Here is a 22,048-nt window from a genome sequence, read left to right as displayed (position 1 = left end):
CAATCACAAAACAATGTGACCGTGAATCCTTTAGCTGGAAACCTCTAGCGTGTTAAAGCCAATCTCTCTCAGTGGTTTCAGAAGGTTTTCTTCAATCTCATTTCTACAGTATTTGCAGATTCCATTTAACAATAATGACTTTAAACGTTTAACAGTCACGATATTAATATTGAGCGTTGTTCTGTTTTTGAGCTGTAACAACATATCAAATGTATTGTTATGTGAGATAACATTAATCTGTTTGCATCTTGCAAATTATCTATCTATATATTATTATATAAATATATATATACATTACATATATATTTTAGGGCTGTCAGTCGATATATATATAATATTTAATCAGATAAAAAATGTGCGATTAATTTGCGATTAATCGCGCATTTTTGATCTGTTCTAAATGTACCTTAGAGGAATATTTTTCAAGTTTTTAATACTCTTATCAACATATGAGTGGACAAATATGCTTTATGCTAATGTTTATTATCATTTGAACAATGACAAATATTCTCATGAATATTAAACACAACAACCTGTGTGTGTGTGTGTGTGTGTGTGTGTGTGTGTGTGTGTGTGTGTGTGTGTGTGTGTGTGTGTGTGTGTGTGTGTGTGTGTGTGTGTGATGGATCATTGGAGCTATGTGCAACTCAAGGCATATGCTCGAACGGGAGCTGCAATCATGTTGCGCACTATCCGAGCTGAGTGTGCTGACTTCTCGTACAATGTCCCACTGTCTGGCTTCCTGCATAAAGTCAAGTGCTCGGCGCAGTTGTGGCGAAATGTCGCTCCTCTGTTTTCATTGAAACAGCTCCATATCCGTTAGCGCAGCTAGCTAGCACCAGATGCTAACAACAACAATACACGTAAGGTCTCTCTCTCGCTCGCTCGGGCCACACATACACACACCCTCCCGGTCCTCCCGATAGCCAGTCGGTGCCTGCTGGTGAGCGTGGAAGTGTGGTCTGCCACAAGCGGGCGGCAGGAGCGGGGCTGTCAGCATCAGCTTGTAGATGGTATTTTAAACTCGATGCGCTCTGAAACTACGGGGCGGCCGAGGACAAAAAATACGCATGCGCTAATCGCGTTAAAATAATTAGTGGCGTTAATTTTGTTTTGCGTTAACGCGTTATTAACGCGTTAATAACGCGTTATTAACGCGTTAATAACGCGTTATTAACGCGTTATTAACGCGTTAACTTGACAGCCCTAATATATATATATTATTTGTTGTTTTTCTTTTCACTATATCTGTAAAGCGTCTTTGAGCACCTGTAAAAGCGCTAACAAAATAAATCTATTATTATATTATTATTATATCATATTCCATGTACTTGTATATAGACTCTTCTTGCACTATTTCTATTTTATTTGTATTCACTTGCACATTAAAAAAATTTCTTGCACTATTTTATTTGTTTTATGTCCTATATATATTCATGCTGCTCTGTTGGAGGGACTGAAGATGTTCATTGCCATATCTACACTGTAGCTGCTGACATGACAATAAAGCTTTGAATCTTGAATCTTGAGATGAGTGCGGGCACAATTCACTGCACTTACCAAGTTAACTGGCTGTTTATCCTTAATTCAATTTACTCTGTTAATTTCCCATCCTATAGTGACCCATTTTATGACTTGGTTAATCTCCAATAGTCAAGTATTCGCAACATTAATATTAAACATTGCTTTTTTTTCTTGCGATACTTGCTGCTGAAACGACGTAATGGAGTCTTTTCCCATACTGTATTCAGAGAAACACTTTTTCCACCCGGCCAGTGGAGAAAAAAACAAACTAACAACATTTGTTAACCAACTTAGAGTTGGACGTGTTTGTCCAACTCCTTCAAAGACACTTGTTCATGCTTAGTAACAGAACATAGTTGATATCTAATATGGCATTGTGATAATCCAAACAGGATTACATGGATTACAACCGTACGTAAATGTGCAAAGAGTAAAGTGAAAGCAAACATATGAAAAGGTGACATGTGCCCTAGTGTTGCACGGTGTACCGATACTTGAAAGGTACCGCGATACCCTGCCGTTAAAAACGTTACGATTCCTCCGTTTCATTAGTATCGGTACTTTAAGAATGACGGGGGAAAGTACTCCGGTGAGAAAGCGCCGTTTTAATAAGAGCCGTGTGTGTTCAGCGCTCTGCTCCGTGCCTGCAGTCCCTCCCCTCTCAAGCACGCTCTAAGTCCCGCCCCTCTCAAGCACGCTCTAAGTCCCGCCCCTCTCAAGCACGCTCTAAGTCCCTCCCTCTCAAGCACGCTCTAAATCCCCCTCTCAAGCCTCTAGTCCCACCCCTCTCAAGCACGCTCTAAGTCCCTCCCCTCTCAAGCACGCTCTAAGTCCCTCCCCTCTCAAGCACGCTCTAAGTCCCCTCCCCTCTCAAGCACGCTCTAAGTCCCCTCCCTCTCAAGCACGCTCTAAGTCCCTCCCCTCTCAGCCGCTCTAAGTCCCTCCCCTCTCAAGCACGCTCTAAGTCCCTCCCCTCTTCAAGCACCGCTCTAAGTCCCTCCCTCTCAAGCACGCTCTAAGTGCCTCCCCTCTCAAGCACGCTCTAAGTGCCTCCCTCTCAAGCACGCTCTAAGTGCCTCCCTCTCAAGCACGCTCTAAGTGCCTCCCCTCTCAAGCACGCTCTAAGTGCCTCCCCTCTCAAGCACGCTCTAAGTCCCTCCCTCTCAAGCACGCTCTAAGTCCCTCCCTCTCAAGCACGCTCTAAGTCCCTCCCCTCTCAAGCACGCTCTAAGTGCCTCCCCTCTCAAGCATGCTCTAAGTGCCTCCCTCTCATGCACGCTCTAAGTCCCTCCCCTCTCAAGCACGCTCTAAGTCCCTCCCCTCTCATGCACGCTCTAAGTCCCTCCCCTCTCAAGCACGCTCTAAGTCCCTCCCCTCTCAAGCACGCTCTAAATCCCTCCCCTCTCAAGCACGCTCTAAGTGACTCCCCTCTCAAGCACGCTCTAAGTCCCTCCCCTCTCAAGCACGCTCTAAGTGCCTCCCTCTCATGCACGCTCTAAGTGCCTCCCTCTCATGCACGCTCTAAGTCCCTCCCCTCTCAAGCACGCTCTAAGTCCCTCCCCTCTCAAGCACGCTCTAAGTGCCTCCCTCTCATGCACGCTCTAAGTGCCTCCCTCTCATGCACGCTCTAAGTGCCTCCCTCTCATGCACGCTCTAAGTCCCTCCCCTCTCAAGCACGCTCTAAGTCCCTCCCCTCTCAAGCACGCTCTAATAATCCAGTGATATTAGTGATAATCCAAACAGGATTACATAAAAAAAAAAAAATAAAAATAATAATATTTTTATAGCGCCTTTCAGGAAACCCAAGGTCGCTTTACAAGTCGAGTAGGGGGGGGGGAGTAGGGGAAAAAAGGCAGACAGGTTAAGGGGGTGTGGGGGGTAAGTAGCGGAAAAATAAACCTATTAAACTAACTATACAGTGGCGAAAGCCTTGGTAAAAAGGTGCGTTTTGAGGGCTTTTTTGAAAATGTCCAGGGTTGTACATGGATTACAACCGTACGTAAATGTGCAAAGAGTAAAGTGAAAGCAAACATATGCAAGATGTTCTGTTTCTAACAATATCATGCTAACTAGTTAAAAGTTAGTATAGTGTTTGTGTGTATGTGGATGACATGAGTAATGCTCTGTGAACATGAACATGTGCTTCCTGCATCTTTCCAGCTCACCTCTTAGCATGTTATGTTTTGAATGTTTAATCTATCTTTGTACTAAGTTAAGCTAAGTCAGCTGTAGATTCATCCTCAATTCAATTTTCTCTGTTAATTCCACATCCTATAACGACCTATTTCAATGTATTACTTAATAGTCAAGTATTCGCAATATTCATATTAATCATTGCTTTGCCGCTGAAACAAAATATCATTTGTATCATTCATGTGAGATGTTAATGTGTGCGGGCGTGTTTCGCTGTACGTACTCGTGGTGGCCCCAGCCCAGCTCGGGGAGGTAGGGCAGCTTCTTGATCCGGATGATGGAGTCGTAGAGCGACGGCTGCAGCGATTGGGCCACGGCGTTGGCCAGGATCACGGCGATCATCACGGGCAGGATGTGAGAGATCTGGCCCGTCAGCTCAAACACGATGACGGCCGTCGACACCGTGTGGGTCACCGCGCCCGACAAGGCCGCCGCACCTTTGGGTGGAGAGAGAAACACACAGAGGAGAGGAGACATTGTTTGGATCAGTGGTTTTCAAGGTGAGGTCTGGGTGCTAAATAAAGGAGGGCCTTGGAGGGGTTTCAGGGGCATCATCCATCACAATGAAAACGGTTTCAAATGACCAAGAAGCTGCATTCCTATATATCTTTCCAGCAATGTAACATTCGTTTGCACTAAAAGGCCTTACACTGATGCCTTTCCTGCTAACACTTTATCTTAATTAACCCTGCCAAAAAACACGCTTTCAAATGTTTGTATTTCATTATATTTTCATGCGTTTTCTGTGGCAGGTAATCTCTCCATTTAGTGGGGAAATAAATACACTGTCAGAGAGAATCCAACACACCTACTGTCCTAAAACTGTATAAAAACACACAAATAAATAAACAATGATACATATGAGGCTGTGGCTCAGTGGATAGTATGCTTGTAACTGTAAGGGAAACTTCTGCAGCAATGGAGAGTTGGAGCTTTGATGTCAAACAATGATAGTTTATTGCAAGGATACGGCCGGAGAATTCACATCACAAGTCACAGCAGCAAAAGGTTCTGACTGCACGGGTGGGTTGTCATGTCAATTCTGATCTTTTAACTAGTTTACAGAGAGTTAATGAGCATATTGGGGAGTGAACACCTGGAGACACTGAATCACTTATCTGACTCTTTGGCTCTGTGACCGAGAGTTGACCGGTCATAAAACTGGTAATGTCAACAATAGCTGAGACTTCCCATTCCTTAAGACAGATAACAGACTTATGGTTCGTCGTAAATGTCAACACACAGAAAAGGTTAAATATCTTAGGAGTATATTCTTACTTATGAGTAAGACAGAAATATTCCCTTACAGTAACCAATTCCATTTCACTTTAAATTCCCCGCGAGTAAGTCACACGTCTCCCGCTTGTCGCTATATTATTAATTTGGCTGCTACGCTGCTGCACGCGGAGTGTCCTGACCTGGCTGTGTTTCAGCCCCGCCCCTCACAGCGCACCTAGCTAAAATGCTGGTCACATCCTCATGTAAACGGCAATTTATCGAGCTCAGAAAAGTTATCGAGTCCATTTTTATTTATCGTACGATAAGTCAATTTATCGATTATCGCGACAGGCCTAAATATGAGTTTCTGTTTTATCATAAGCATGGATGGTCATTCAGTTAATCTGCTGCCACCACAGAAGAGTACACAATATCAATATGACTCTAATTCTGTTCAATACGATCATATACAGCATTATAGAGCAAGCCCATTCAACCATAACACTTTAAAAATAACTAACTCAAACATTTTCATCCATTTTCTGGCTCTCTCATCCCAACAAACCAGATTTCCTCTCCCCACAATCTTATTTGTCCATATGGCAAACATCGACTTATTCAAAGCAAACCTACATTTTTTCACCCCCCCAAATAAAGTGTTGTGAAGAAAGAGCAATTTGAAAAAGCAGCATGAGGTAAATGGTGCCTTCACTGCTCAACAGAGAAAATTAACGAGTGCAATCTGATAAATGAGATGAGAAACATAATACAGTAGAGAATGAAAAAGCATTAACGTATAGTGCAGAGAGAGGAGAGCAGATGGTGGGTGTGAGACGCGCTCATTGTTCTTTTGTGTAACATCATTAGGCCTGAACGCGCCTCTCCTCCTCTCATGAATGCTTCTGCCAATCCTAACGTTTCACCCTTAAAGCGAGAGGGTGAGAGATGAGAGGTCTGAGTCACCAGCTACTGTGCAACAACAGATAAACAACAACAACAACAACAACAGGGAAACAGAGTCACGATGAGCACGGCTGTCAACAGGTCGCACAGCGGAGGACGCACAACAACAAGAACAACAACAACAACTCAATCTCGAGGAAAGCTGCTCCAGAGCCACTATTTCAAGCATACTACGTCATCGAGTGCCACCGAAGGACTGTTCCAATGTCCAGCATACTTGGAATTCTACCGAGCCCTGCGTACTTCGTTTGGAGAAATTTCGAGGCTGCACATGTGTAGACTCCGGTCTTAAAATCCCCACAATGCTTTGCGCACGGACCAATTTCCCCAAATCTGTGGCGGAACATTTAAGGCGGGGCCTCTCATGTGACGCACACCTTCACACTTGCTCGCCTGTTCCACTCTTCGTTTTCCGAATGCCAGGAAGGATTCTTGCCTCGCTTCTGAAGGAAGTGACTCGGAAGACATGTGCTACCAAGCAAGCGTACTCGACATTGAGAAACACCCTCTGCATCTCATTAGCCACGCTGCTTCATTAGGGGATGAACGTGACGTGGTTCTACATCAACATGTGTCCCCTCTTCTTCATGTCTCTTCTACATCAACATGTGTCCCCTCTTCTTCATGTCTCTTCTACATCAACATGTGTCCCCTCTTCTTCATGTCTCTTCTACATCAACATGTGTCCCCTCTTCTTCATGTCTCTTCTACATCAACATGTGTCCCCTCTTCTTCATGTCTCTTCTACATCAACATGTGTCCCCTCTTCTTCATGTCTCCTCTACATCAACATGTGTCCCCTCTTCTTCATGTCTCTTCTACATCAACATGTGTCCCCTCTTCTTTCATGTCTGTTCTACATCAACATGTGTCCCCTCTTCTTCATGTCTCTTCTACATCAACATGTGTCCCCTCTTCTTCATGTCTCTTCTACATCAACATGTGTCCCCTCTTCTTCATGTCTCTTCTACATCAACATGTGTCCCCTCTTCTTCATGTCTCCTCTACATCAACATGTGTCCCCTCTTCTTCATGTCTCTTCTTCATCAACATGTGTCCCCTCTTCTTCATGTCTCTTCTACATCAACATGTGTCCCCTCTTCTTCATGTCTCTTCTACATCAACATGTGTCCCCTCTTCTTCATGTCTCTTCTACATCAACATGTGTCCCCTCTTCTTCATGTCTCTTCTATATCAACACGTGTCCCTCTTCTTCATGTCTCTTCTACATCAACATGTGTCCCCTCTTCTTCATGTCTCTTCTACATCTACATGTGTCCCCTCTTCTTCATTTCTCTTCTTCATCAACATGTGTCCCCTCTTCTTCATGTCTCTTCTACATCAACATGTGTCCCCTCTTCTTCATGTCTCTTCTACATCTACATGTGTCCCCTCTTCTTCATTTCTCTTCTTCATCAACATGTGTGCCCTCTTCTTCATGTCTCTTCTACATCAACATGTGTCCCCTCTTCTTCATGTCTCTTCTACATCAACATGTGTCCCCTCTTCTTCATGTCTCTTCTACATCAACATGTGTCCCCTCTGTGGAAAGAGACTCTGAAAGTTTCAGGAACAAAGATTCTCTCTCTTTTTGATCCATTTCTATAAAAACCTGTCTGAAAATGAGCTGATCAGATTTGGGCCACTTTATGATGTCATAACGATGTGTTGTCTTGTGTAACCATTAGCCAATCAGCAACCAAGGTAACCCCACCCCCCCCCCTTATCACCTGAATCTCCTCCTAGAGCACCATTGAGTTCTTTGTAACCAAATGTCTCTCAGAGGGGCGTGGGGAGGGGCTCCTTATTTTCATCTAAAGTAACAGACAGAGAATCAGCACTTTGGACACAGGGCTGAAACAGAGGGGATTATGGGTAATGCTGCCATTATCTGTTTGGTGTTTCAGCCAATCAGAGACAGGCTCTGGATATATCTGAGACCTGTGATATATTGATGAAAAACAGTTTAATAGGGGACCTTTACGTGAGTGTGGTTACTGATAGACAGCTAGCGTTGGCAGGACCTAAAATGTATTGCGTTTTTTTCATTTTAACAAATTCCCCATCACGAACTGTCAGCCCTGTAATTCAGATCCGTCCAAATGAACCAGTAGTTTACCCGTAGTTTTGCTGACAAACAAACCATGACAGACACATAACTTCCCTGAAAGAGGTAGTAGAAAAAGGATAATGTTGAGTAGAGAAATAGGAAATACCTAAACAATTAAATTCACTAAAACTGAGCCAGAAGTTGGAGAATACATTCAACTCTATGCCATGTTTTATTCCATGAATCCAGGGCCAATAACAACTCCACTGGTCCACTTTCTTTTCCTTAGTTTTAAATTCACAAGATGCTTTTTCCACTTCTGAACTTTTAAGTAGATCCTGAGCACCCGGGTTGTGAAAGTGTGTTGTTTGTCGGATGGTGTCTGAAATGTTTAGCAGGCATATTTCAAGCTTCTGCCGGACTTAATTTGATTCTGTCTCGAGTGTTTGAGTCTGATCATATCCTGTGCCTCCTTTCATCAGTCTGGTTAGAGTCTTAACCTGGAGCTGTAGGAAATATTTATCTTGATTTATTTTCTTTGAACGGTGTCTAGAGAAGTCTATTTTACTCAAGTGGAGCCACTGATGCCTCACAGGAAATTAATGTAGAGTAAAAAAACACATCGTCTGGATCACAAAACTGATGCAATCACAGATATTTATCATTTAATCCGGACAAAAGTTAATTGACTTAAGAGTAGGGATGGGTATCGTTTGAAATGTATCGATTCCGATTCCGGTTCTGCTTATCGATTCCGGTTCTTATCGATTCCCCGTTTCGATTCCAAAATTGTAAAAGAAAGAGGTCAAACGTTTAGATAACAACAACATCTTTATTCTTTTAAGCTTTAACTGATATTTTTACAAATAAAAAATATACATGCAATACAAATGTATTGCATGTATATTTTAACTGAGCTATGCCTGTGGCTATTAACAGGCATTACACTGTGCCTCGTCTTTTTCTTTCTTAGTGGAGCCTCACTTTAGAGCGTCTACCGCGACCCATCTTTGGTGTTATGAAGTGACTGAGCTCGTGAACTGTCTACGGGAGGAGCCTCGCTGCGGGGCAACTGTGGACCTCTGTCGCCGCAACTTACATGATACCGTTTTAAAAAATGAAGGGCGGTGCCGGCCGTCAGCGTGCCGAGCCGGCCGTCAGCGTGCCGAGCCGGTCGTCAACGGCCCGCTGACGACCGGCCGTTCTGTGATTCTCCAGAACACACAGATGGCCAGTCCGCCCTTACCCTGGCTGTATTCCACCGGGGCGCCGAGGCGCAGACGGACCCGGTGGAATACAGGGTCTACCGCGTTTAGGAACCGTTAAGCAGAACCGAAATTGTGTATTTTGTATGGGTACCCGGCATTTTCTTATCGGTTCTCATCTGGAACCGAGTTTCGGTTCCCAACCCTACTTAAGAGTTATATTTTTTATATCAAACATATATAAGAGGACTTGTAATGCAAACCCTCAATAAAACCATTTAACTGAGTGTTTCATGTCCAAAAAGAAGAACCAGGAAGTGAATCCTTATCATGTTTTTCCTATATTTTAAGAGCTAGAGCAAAACTTAAAATGGCTTTGAGGAAAAGAGTAAAACAAAAACATTATATAACACTTCAGAAAGTGAGAAAACAGAGAGTAGGGTGCCATGTTTGTGACTCTAACTTACCCACGACAGCGTAGCCTCCCGGCACTATCGGGTAGATGGTGCCATCTGTGTGGATGCCATCTGGGAACCAGGCTGCCATGCTTTCTCCAACCAGACGGCCAAACGCTGCCCCTGACACACACACACACACACACACACACACAAACACACAAACACATCACACACACACACACACACACACACACACACACATCACACACACACACACACACACACACACACGACCACACACAACACACACACACACACACACACACACACACACACACACACACACACACACACACACACACACACACACACACACACACACACACACACACACACACACACACACACACACACACACACACACACACACACACACACACACACACACACACACACACACACACACACACACACCACACACACACACACACACACACACACACACACACACACACACACACACACACACACACACACACACACACACACACACACACACACACACACACACACACACACACACACACACACACACACACACTGTTAATTTGTACGCTTTTGTAGTGTTGGTGTGTACATATTTGGACCGATCCAGGCTAGCAGTTTTTACCTAATTTCCAGTCTGTATTTATGCTAAGCTAGGCTAATTGGTCATAATAAGTGTGGTATCAATCTGCTCGTGTACCTCTCAGCAACTTCACTCTCAGACACATATTCATTGGCTGCTCTAACACACACGCTCATGCACACACACACAGCTTCTTATGCTAAGCTATGCTAAACGGCTAAGCTCAAATTAAAACTGTAGCTTCAGTTTTAACTCATATGTAATGGACGTATACAAGTGTGGTATTAATCTACTCTTGTACCTTTCATCGACCTCACTCTCACAGATGCACTTACTTTCACTGCACTACACACACAAACACACACTCACAGGCCGGCACACACACACCGATTCTTACCAATGACGAATACTGGCATGAAGGCTCCGCAGGGCACAGGGATGGTGGTGGCCAGCGCTGACATCCAGAACTAAGGCAGCAACAAGAGAAAGTTAAATAAAAAGAAGAAATAAAAAAGACAGAACATGGTGGCATTTCAATTAACTCTCCACTGCCATCCTGATGATGGAACAGTTGAGTCCTCTATCAGTGAGGAGGCGGCCATGCGGAGCTTATTGCTGAGGTTAGATTGAGCTGTCACTTTCACTCTTCATTTGACAAAGACCCTGCAATGAACCCTGGGTAATGAGCGGCCCACTGATTGGCCGTCACTGTGCAGGGCCAGCGGAAGAGACGGCTAATTAGGAAAAGGCAAACAGAGGGAAATGTCACCACTGACAATGTGTGAGCATTATCGGAAGTTTAAATAAAAAGGTTACACAGATATGAGTCTTAAAGGGGGCTTGGAAAGAAAAAGTAGATTATTAAGATGGTGTAAAAGTAAAGAGATCTAATAAATACTAGTGTGAACTCCTTAGAAGTTACATGTCTCATTAAAATCCAGCTCACACACGAGACAGCTAGGTTGATATGGATCATTTCTACAGTAAATATATGATCAATCATTATATCCTTGACATTGGAATTAGCTGACTAAACACATTTTCAGTGCATGATCACATTGATTTTGAGAGAAGACTTCACATCCAAGGTGTTTGACTCGAATTGAGTAAATACCAACGCACTACACACACAAATTCCTGCGCGAATCGACTTCTAATGAGGGGCAACATTTTGCTTCGTGCTCAATCTGGAAACAAGGCAAGGCAAGGCAAGTTTATTTATATAGCACTTTTCAACACAAGGCAATTCAAAGTGCTGTGAAACAACCAAAAGAACAATTAAATATGAGGCTTAAAATCTGTTTTCACTGTAAACATGCGCTCTGTTGAACTTTATGTGAAGTTATAATTTGAACACAATGTGCACAGCAACACACAGGAAGCCTGGGAGAGAAACTGAGAACGAGATTAACTTCCTGCTTTACTGATATTAGGCATGTACCTTTGCACCTGTTGCCTCGTGTTTTACTTAAACATATACAAGTGGAGTGCATCTATTCATGTAAGTATGTAATAAAATAAGAGTAACTGCAAAATGTTAAGCTAGATGGATATGTGTGTTACTTGAGACACACACACCTTATATTAAATAGTTTGGGCATTTCTGCACAAAAAAACACTTTCATTTTTGCCCTCTCTTACAAAATGTATTTAGGCTATTACAGAAACACACACAACACACACACACACACACACACACACACACACACACACACACACACACACACACACACACACACACACACACACACACACACACACACACACACACACACACCACACCACACACACACACACACACACACACACACACCAACACACCACACACACACACACACACACACACCATGTATACATCACTTCAGGGGACATTACATTGACTTACATGCATTTCCTGGAGGACTTATCTTCTTAACCTTAACCATAACCCAACACATGCCTAACCCTAACCAAGTCTTCACCCTAAAATGAATGATTCCCCTTATGGGGACCTCCATTTTGTCCCCATAAGGGAGGCGAGTCCCCACACGTGACTGTGTAAACATATTTAGGTCCCCACAAGTATAGTAATGCTTGGACACACACACACACACACACACACACACACACACACACACACACACACACACCCACACACACACACACACACACACACACACACACACACACACCCACACACACACACACACACACACACACACACAACACACACACACCCCACACCCACACACACACACACACACACACACACACACACACCACACACACACACACACACACACACACACACACACACACACACACACACACACAGTCTTTCGGCAGAGTTGAACATTTGTGACATTCATTGTTTGCGTGCACAGAAGAAGAAGTATAAATCTGAGTGGTGTACAAGCCATTAGACAAACTTCCTCTGTGTAATAATGTCATGCTTTCAAATAGACTTTTTAATTACACTCATTGCTCCGTCTCTCTCCCTCCGCTGCGTCTATAGTTAGCTGTAATTAAGGCGGCTGCCATGGTGAAGTAATGGATCTCCTCCGGTAACCATACACTGTGTTCACACCTCACACACACACCTCATACACACACATACGAGCGTAGGTGTTCACACACACACACCCACGCTCGCCCTGGTGACTCAGAGACGAGAATCAGAGCTGCCGTCAGAGATTACCAGAACAAAAAAGCAGTTTAATACACGAAAATGGGCCTTATGGGAAAAAGAGACGGAGTAATGTATCTCTCGGATCGTCTTCTTCTTCCTTTTGTAATTCTTCCTCCCACACACGGAGACTGAAAACGTAATAAGAGCTCGAAAGGTTTAAAGGATGTGTGATCTCATAACATAGACTTTCCTTTTATTACAAAGGTCTTGAACTCTGAGGTGTGTAGCTGTCGGACAAAGTGTTTAAACACTGCTCTATAATGCAATTTAATCCATTTGTACATCTGCAATAAGCCATTTTAGACCTCAATTGACTCCATGGGAAGTGTTCATTAAAGACCTTCCAGTGCAGTCAATTACAATAGGCTGGAATAATGGTCATAATTAGTGAAGTTGCACTCTATAAAGCAAATGAGGATAATGTATAGACTGTAAATGCATTCTAATATTATATTTTTAATGCAGATTGGAAGATTTTTGAAGCAAATTTGAAGATTTTTGATGCAATTTGTTAGATTTTTTTATTGAAATTGTAAAAAATGTCAAGCAAATCTTACATTTGTATGCAAATTGTAATGTTTTTTTAATCAAAATGTGATGTTTAAATCGAATTGTGATATTTTTAAAGCAAATTCTAAGATTTTTTATTCAAATCGTTATATTTTTTATGCAATATTTAAAGGGGACCTATCATGCAAAATGCACTTTTCAATGTATTTTCTACATCAACATGTGTCCCCGGTGTGTCGGGGAACTCACGCAGCGTCAGCAAATAAAACCCTCTCTCTTTTCCTCCGTACCCAAATCTCTAAAAACGGGGAACAACGGAGCTGATCCAGATTTGCGTTCAATATGACGTAATATCTGAAATGTGGACCCACGGCCCAATCAGAAACGTTGCTATCAGAAACAATGCCCGACTGTTTTGGACGTAATATGGTCGGTGTTTACATTAGCATCGCTAACACTCAGAGCTAGCTTGTACTGGAGAGCATGTGTGTGAAGAAGCAGGAAGTAAAAAGGAACTCACCTTGTGGTATAACCGGCAAGAGAGAAAGCCTTTGAGCTCCATACTGTTTCAGATCCTTGATAATCCATGATATGGCGTTTCATCACGGCAGCATTTAGTTTAGACAGTAGCTGCCAGGTCCCGCATGAGCTCAGACCCCTCCTCTTTATAAAAAATGTTTTTAGGTTTTATACCCAAATCAGCACTTTAGAAACAGGAAGTGAAACAGAGGGATATGAGGCATGGCTAGAATGATCTGTTTGGTATTTTGAGCAAAACACTTCATAGGCATGTTTTTTATATATTTGTATATATCTGAGACCTGTGCTATTGCCTAAAAATAGCATGATAGGTCCACTTTAAATTTGTATGCAAATTGTAATGTTTTTTTTGATCACATTTTTATATTTTTCAAGCAAATCTTTATATATTTTTAAGCTAACTGTAATATTTTTGATCTAATTTGTACATTTGTATGCATTTTTTGGGGCAAATTGTACGATTTTGATGCACATTTCAGTATCTAAACTACCTCGATGAGCTCGAATGCTGCACCTGTTAGATGTGTAAAAAGAGGGGGCCGAACTACAAAAACAAAGTTGTTAGCAGAGCACCTTCAAGCACCTGTGTCCCTTTCACCTCCCCCATCTGTGCAGACCCCCCTCAGCTCTCCCCCTCTTGTGTTTAAATGGAGCTCCTTACATAAACTACTTAAGACTCCGTCTGTAGAGAGGTGATCTGAACCAGCTGCTTGTTTACACAACAACAACAACAACAACAACGGCACACAGGTGACAGGAAACTGGCTGCAGCTTCTTATGTCCTCAAAGGGAAAGGAGAGTTCACCATGGCAACTGAAGTCATGTGATCAATGTCTGCAAAAACAGTCGCACACAGACCCTGCTTCAGGTCGATGAGGAGGAGACGGACTTTAAGACATTCACACAACCTGTGGCTGGACATATGGTCCGTACTGTATGTTCTGTGCGGTGTTAGAAGAAGTACTTAGCAATAGGAACACACTGTTCAAATACTTAATACAAAGGGAAAGATATAGCAGGAAGTCCCTATCAGTAACAATGCTTTACATGAGATAATGAACTTAACCAGTAGCATAGGACCCTCACTCATACAGATAATCCACCCACATGGTTGTAAACTAACAGTTTTAAATATTTGAGCACCCATGACGAAGCAATATCTTTATTAAAATGCTGCCTCCATCTTCTGTGCATGTTAAAACCCCAAATAAACTAAATATTTAGAACGTAGCCTGTAACCCCACAGAGATATACAAATGTTGCTTAGCTAGCGCTCCAACACATTGCACGTGATAGGCTAAGGGGGCAGGACATCTCTAAGCGGTTGACCATCACAACAGAGCCGGCCAGCTAACCAATCAGAGCAGACAGGGCTCTGGTTTCAGACAGAGGGTGAAAAGAGGGCAGTGTGAGAAGAATGAAGAGCTTTTTGAACATTGGTATCAGTATAGGATAAGAATATTGATTGTTGTTTTATCAGATTTGTAAAACATTGTAAACAAAATACTGATTACATAAGATGACCAAGAAGCTACAGATAACTGCAAACAGGACGAAACTGAAGAGTGAAAGGAGAAGTGAAGGATATGATTTGACTGTCATCTGAGAGCCTCACATTCAGAGGACAGTCTAACGCCCGGGGCCTCAGGGGCCCTCTGACACACACACACACACACACACACACACACACACACACACACACACACACACACACACACACACACACACACACACACACACACACACACACACACACACACCACACACACACACACAACACACACACACACACACACACACACACACACACACACACACACACACACACACACACACACACACACACACACACACACACACACACACACACACACACACACACACACACACACACACCTGTATTAATAAACTCATTCCTCCTTGAACTGATGACAATAATTTCACAACACTAAAAATAGTGTCGTCACAGTCGTTTTTAGTGTGTGTGTGTGTGTGTGTGTGTGTGTGTGTGTGTGTGTGTGTGTTTTCAGGTGTGCTAAAAAGCTACACAGTCTCAGCTAAAATAGTTGCAGTGAACTTTACAAAGAGCAACTTCCACCTTTTGTTCCCTGTTTTTCTAAAGTTACTGCTGTAGTTATTCCATGTCATTGTGAGTCATTTTGTGTCTCTTTATTTCTATGTTCAGTCACCCGTTAATCATCGACTGTCCCTGTTATCATTTTGGGTTTTTTTGTAGTCCTTTTAAATCTTTCTAGATATCTTTTGCAGTCATTTGATGTCTATTCGTAGTTTAATTTTCTCTGTGTTGTTCATTTGTGTTTATTACATGGCTTAGTTGAATACTCGATTCTGATTGGTCAATTCAGAACATGTGATACGTTGTGAATCCAGAACAGACAGACCGTTGTCAAGGACTTATTGACCGTTGTTAAGGAGGCTCACATCTGCACAAAGAAGTCCGTTCGATGTAACTGTGTACAGTAATAATGAACTGTCATTCCTTCGCGTCGGGATCCTGATCTGCCTGTCGGGTGTTCTTCTACCCATAATGCCTCGCTGCACATTATCCCTTACATGTTATATATTTTTTGTGTGTCTTTCAAGTAATTATTTTAGTGTCTTTGTGTGACCTTTTATGTATTTGTGTAATCGTTGTGTGTCTCTCTGTATAGTTCTTGTGTTTCTCTAATCACTTTTTTTGTATTTGCTTTATTCTGTCTCTGGTTATTTTTTGTCTTTGGTGATTCCGAGTCTCTTTAAGTTGTTTTCGTGTCTCTTTATCGTCATTTTTTATGTAAGAATCTTTTTTTGCTGACCTGCCAACATGGACTTCCTGGAACTCGACACTTTAATTTCAAAAGTTTAGCAGCTGGAAGCCGAAACTGAAATGTTGGCATGAAAAGTGGCAAAAAAGACAAGATGGCTGCCACGAGGAATAAAAGAACCGTTCATTACCGAGCGGGAGAGGGAGAGCAATCTGCTGCTGAATGCTGGGAAACCAAAGACTGTAATTACACTGAGCCATTACTGTGAGTGATGTGTGTGTGTGTGTGTGTGTGTGTGTGTGTGTGTGTGTGTGTGTGTGTGTGTGTGTGTGTGTGTGTGTGTGTGTGTGTGTGTGTGTGTGTGTGCCGATGACATGTGTGCAGATGGGTGATGAAAGTTAGGAAAGTGTGCATTAAGTATTTCGAATAAGTTAAATAAAGGTCTCACGACGGTATCGAGACATTTATTTATCACGATATCGCGATATTCGATATATCGTTACATCCCTAAAACGTAAACATACTCTAGTTAAGTACAAGTACCTCACAAATGTACTTATTACAGTACTTGAGTTAATATAGTAAGTTGTACTTTTCCCCATGAGCATTAGCATCAGCTATGCAATAAAGCATAACAAACTTTAAATGGCTTCCTCCTAATTTAACGAGGCAGATTTGGGGCTCCTTCTTTAAATGCCCTTTCTACCTCAGAAGTGACAAGAGGAGATGGGCCTGTTTCCAAAACCTTCCAATTAGCACCGGTCCAGTATTGAATAAAAAGCCTTAATCCTCCAATGTATAAACCCTCAGGTTCAATTAAGTGTCTCCTGATGACCTTCACTATCTGTAATACCATCAAGCCACCATCAGCTACTGTGAGGCTAATGTGTGGATATGAATATATTTGACCAGAACATATCCTACAGTACGTGGAGGAAGGGAGTGAAGAAGGGGTTGGAACATGTCCAATGCATAGAGGGGGAAAGTAGTGACCAGAGGGAAGATGAATCAGCCCCTAAGGGAACATGGGGAAGACAAAGAAAGAAGAGCCTTATATATAGGATACGAATGTTTACAATATCCGGAGAAACGTTTCCTTCCTCTTGCATTTGCATTCTGACGATGTTTGTTTTCTTTATCGTGGAAGTCACTTGTTGCGTTCTTTCTCTTGCAACGTGTTGCATTGCACTTTTTCACTATTTTAATTGTTGTATTTACTTGCACTATTTTTTCTGTGTATCAGTTGTATTGTGTTGCTCTGTTGGAGGAGCCTGTGACCTCAGATTGTCATCGTCATAACTACACTGTAGCTATGTTCGTATGACCAATAAAAGCCTTGAACCTTGTTCTCCAGAGAAACGTAAGCTTTCTCTTCATAAACTCTCCTCCGAGTTAGATTTGCAGTCTCTACAGAAACACTGGAGAAACGTCTGCGTCCTTCAGAGAAACTTAAGCTTTCTCACGGCCCGTCCACACGGCGGCGTGCGTTGAAGCTTGCCGGTGGGCGTGTCTGAAACTCGACCAACAACCAATCACATGAATCTCCCGCCCCTGACACACAAGCAGCGGTTTGATTGGCTAGAGCTTGTACTGGCATATGATTCGATTGGCTGACGCTTCTGCCGAGGCTTCATAAGTTGAAACTTTTATTTCCAATCTCTTCCGAGTGACTTTGCTCCAGAGAAATGGTTACCCTGCGAAACGTTTGTGTTCTTAGCTGTGCAGCGGCAGCAAACAAAAGCCATGTGCTGAAGGTCCATCCCCAAGATGAAGGTAAAAGGGATTTGAATACTGGACGATTTCCAAATGAGAGCATAGACAATATAGACTAACATGCGTTAACATCTTCCTGACAGTTTGCTCTCCTACCTTCATGACGATGAAGAGCACGAGGGTGACGAAGACGTTGACCTGCGGGTGTTTCCAGGCCGCAGAGTGTCCCGATGTAGTCGAACTCCTCGGCGATGCCCTGCTTCGCCCACGTCCGGTTGTCCAGTAACGTCACCAGAGACTCCTTCTGGGTCAGCTGGACACACACACACACACACATACACACACACACACACACACACACACACACACACCACACACACACACACAGCACACACACACCCACACACACACACACATACCACACACACACACCACACACACACACCACACACACACACACACACAACACACACACACACACACACACACACACACACACACACACACACACACACACACACACACACACACACACACACACACACACACACACACACACACACACACACACACACACACACACACACACTTTAATGTGAGTTTTTTAGCAATAGCACTCAATATTCAGTCTGCAAAAAACTTTAAAAGAATATAATTCGAAGCCATGCATTCGCTTTATTTCACATGTTGATTTACGTCTTTGTGCTATTTTGAATCGCTGTTACTGGAAAATACTATAATAAAACAGACATTCATTTTTGTGCCGCCTTGGTCTCGTCTTCCCTTTAAAAAGCAGTAATGCTCTCTGAGGGTTAAACACATCACATGAAAGCTTCTCATGCCCTTATTAGTTGTATTTACCAATATGAGTTTAAATGTACGTGCAAATACTACATTTTCGTCAAGATGCTCCAGTTTTCCAGCTTGTGGTAAATAAGTGCCAGCTCGTTTTGTACCCCATTTCTTTTATGTTGAAACATGTATTTTCCTTCTGTGAGAAGACTTTGAGATGCGCCTGGATGACGGATGTTTCTGTAATCTGTAAGCACATTAAACCTGCGCATCGGACTGCAGATGTAAATGTGAATATGTCTCCTTCAAATGCAGAGCGTAACGCATGACGGATGATGGTAGATGAAGAGCTGGAAGTGTCCATAAAGACGGAAGATTTAAGATTGCAAAAAGACACATGCATGCATCCTTCACAGTTTAAGAAGCCGGATATCTGGAGACTCTGGTGGGGATAATGTCTCAGAGGAATGATGACTGAGGAGAGAGCCAATCAGACGGGCTGAAGATACAGAAGTTTATAATTTGTGTTCCACAGAGAAGAGGCTTTAAGAGGAGGGGGTCAGTGTGGGCTGAAGACAAGCTGAGTCACCCCTTCATTAGGGACCAGCAGAGTGTGTGTGTGTGTGTGTGTGTGTGTGTGTGAGGATGGACAGAATATTCCCTTTTCAAATTCTGATAATCAGACGGAGGAAGGTGGTCTAATTGGAGGGCATACACACACACACACACACCCACCCACACATATGAGTCACCCCAGGAGCTAAAGGGACATTATGCTGATCCCAGTCTCCTGTGCACACTAATGAAACACACACATACAAAGTTGTGTAGACATGTTTTCATTAGAGGCAAATATGTTTATACAGATCAGTAAAATATTCAGACCTGAGGAGAACTGACGTCATATTCTGTCTCCTTTTTGTGTTTGTTCCCTTGAAAAGGCTTTCAACAAACCCTTTAGAGCAGTAGGACATTAGTCCAGCCTCTCTCCAGTATCACGGCTCAAAGAGTATCCACTACACATTCACCTGTTTTCTGAGTTGCAAGGCTTGTTGTTCATAAAGCGGAAAAACAAGACATTTTAAAAACTTTGTACAGAAATAATGACCCAATTATATTCCAGGTCATCCTTAGACTTCGCTGTGAGTTACTCTGACTCACCGCTCCTGTTACTCATATCTTTTAAACACAAGTCTTTCCCACATGTCCGACACTAATAACACTAATAAACAACGTGACTTATTTACGTTGTTTATTAGTTATGCTATAGTGGTAGTGACATAATAAGATTAACCCAATAACTCTCTTATTTTTAGATGATTCTGAACATCTGGAGTAGGAGACATTGTTTAACTTCTGACACACACATCAGGTCAACAGGCGTTTGCTTTTCCCTTTGTAAATCTGCATTTGGAAATACAACATGTTCAGAGTTGGTGTGCAGAACTTACCTTTCCAGCCATAAACTGTCCAAAACCAGGGGGAAAAGTTAAAGTGGAAACCAGTAAAGTGACCAGCGCGGGGTACAGCAGACGTCTGAGGGGGGGGGGGAGAAAGAGCAGAGACAGTCAGCTAAAAACTGACAGAAAAACGATCCATATTTCATGATTTTCTATGAAAAACCTGCATTTGAAAAGTAGCTTGAGCACACAGACGTTTCTCTTTCTCATGTAGCTGTTACTTTACCCAGAAAGTGGGGATTATTCTTATTAAATAAAGTGGTTAAGAGTGTCTGGATAGCTGGTTGTCCTTTCTGAATAAGTCTCGATATGTGTCGTCGGCCACTTTTGAGAAATAAAGTCAATAGAGGGGTCTGAAAAGTTAACCAATTGTTCCAACTGCTGCTATGTTTTTGGTATTTCTAAGAAAGTAATCCAGTAGTCTTTCTACTCTAAGGTCATAAAGTAAAACAGCTGTCTTTTGCCCCTTTAATTACACTGATTGAGTAAATGTACTTAGTTACTTTCCACAAATCCACTCCACTTACTTCTTCATGAGGAATCTGTTGATGGCCTTCTGTTTCCTGATGAACTGAACAATCAGTCGGTTCAGGTAGACGAACAGCGCTCCACCGAAACCACTGGCAATACTGCAGAGAGAACACACACACACACACACGTTAACACACACACGGCATAAGGAGAAGACATGCAGGGTGATCAAATTGAAAAAGGATGCAATAAAACGAGACAAAGCAACAATGAAAAACATGTTCCTCTCTTAAAACCTCCTCTGAGGGAAGTCCCCGGTGCATTCAGCTGCGATGGAAACAGTGTAGATGTGATGAGTTTCACTACGCTGGAGGCGGGTGTCAGGAAGTGGAATGCAGCTGAATAATATTTACATTAGAAATATACGAGACATGGGAAAGTCTGAATGAAGCGGAGGAAAGAGAGAGTGTGTAGGAGGGTTTGAACAGAGGAGAAAACTGCATTAAAAAAAGTATATTTGTCTTATTTCTAGTCAGAATATGCCTACACTTGATATAAGACATGACAACTTAAGGAGTAACAACGCAGTGAGATATAGGGTCTTGTTTGTACACGATGCATCAGTATCTTGTTAAGTCAAAGACATTTTTTACATGTCACAAGGTTTTTAAGCTACTGTGGTATTTAAGAGTAGATTTAAAAAAACACACTTTTCATCAGAAGACAGAAAAACCTTTGAGCATTTCTGGCTTATCTTAGACGTATTATTTCCTGATCCTGCTCATTACAAGATTTCATTTATCTAAATATCCCATCTTAGTCAATAAATCCTACCAAGCTAATGTTCACGTGTTCTTTTGGCAGATGTGTTGACCTTTTACAAGCGAACACACCTTGTCTTCCAGTTGACAAAGACATCAATTAAACCAGGAACATACTAGAGATGGAAC

At 42.5% G+C, this 22,048-nt stretch overlaps 1 protein-coding gene across 1 annotated transcript in view; it reads right to left on the bottom strand.

Moving 5' to 3' along the window:
* Nucleotides 1-22,048, bottom strand: part of LOC117562062 (chloride channel protein 2-like) — a gene marked incomplete at its 3' end in the record, with an annotated part of 82,037 nt that overhangs the window by 42,656 nt on the left and 17,333 nt on the right. Inside the window, 7 exon segments of the mRNA XM_034239838.1 lie at nucleotides 3,941-4,154; nucleotides 9,621-9,731; nucleotides 10,577-10,646; nucleotides 18,532-18,637; nucleotides 18,639-18,688; nucleotides 20,619-20,703; nucleotides 21,155-21,256. Of these exon segments, the coding sequence (XP_034095729.1) occupies nucleotides 3,941-4,154; nucleotides 9,621-9,731; nucleotides 10,577-10,646; nucleotides 18,532-18,637; nucleotides 18,639-18,688; nucleotides 20,619-20,703; nucleotides 21,155-21,256 (738 nt within the window).

This window comes from Gymnodraco acuticeps, unplaced genomic scaffold (genome assembly GCF_902827175.1).
Source record: "Gymnodraco acuticeps unplaced genomic scaffold, fGymAcu1.1, whole genome shotgun sequence".
In the NCBI taxonomy this organism is placed as follows: domain Eukaryota; kingdom Metazoa; phylum Chordata; class Actinopteri; order Perciformes; family Bathydraconidae; genus Gymnodraco; species Gymnodraco acuticeps.
Note: the sequence above shows the minus strand (reverse complement) of the source record. Positions and strands in the feature narration are given on the sequence as shown.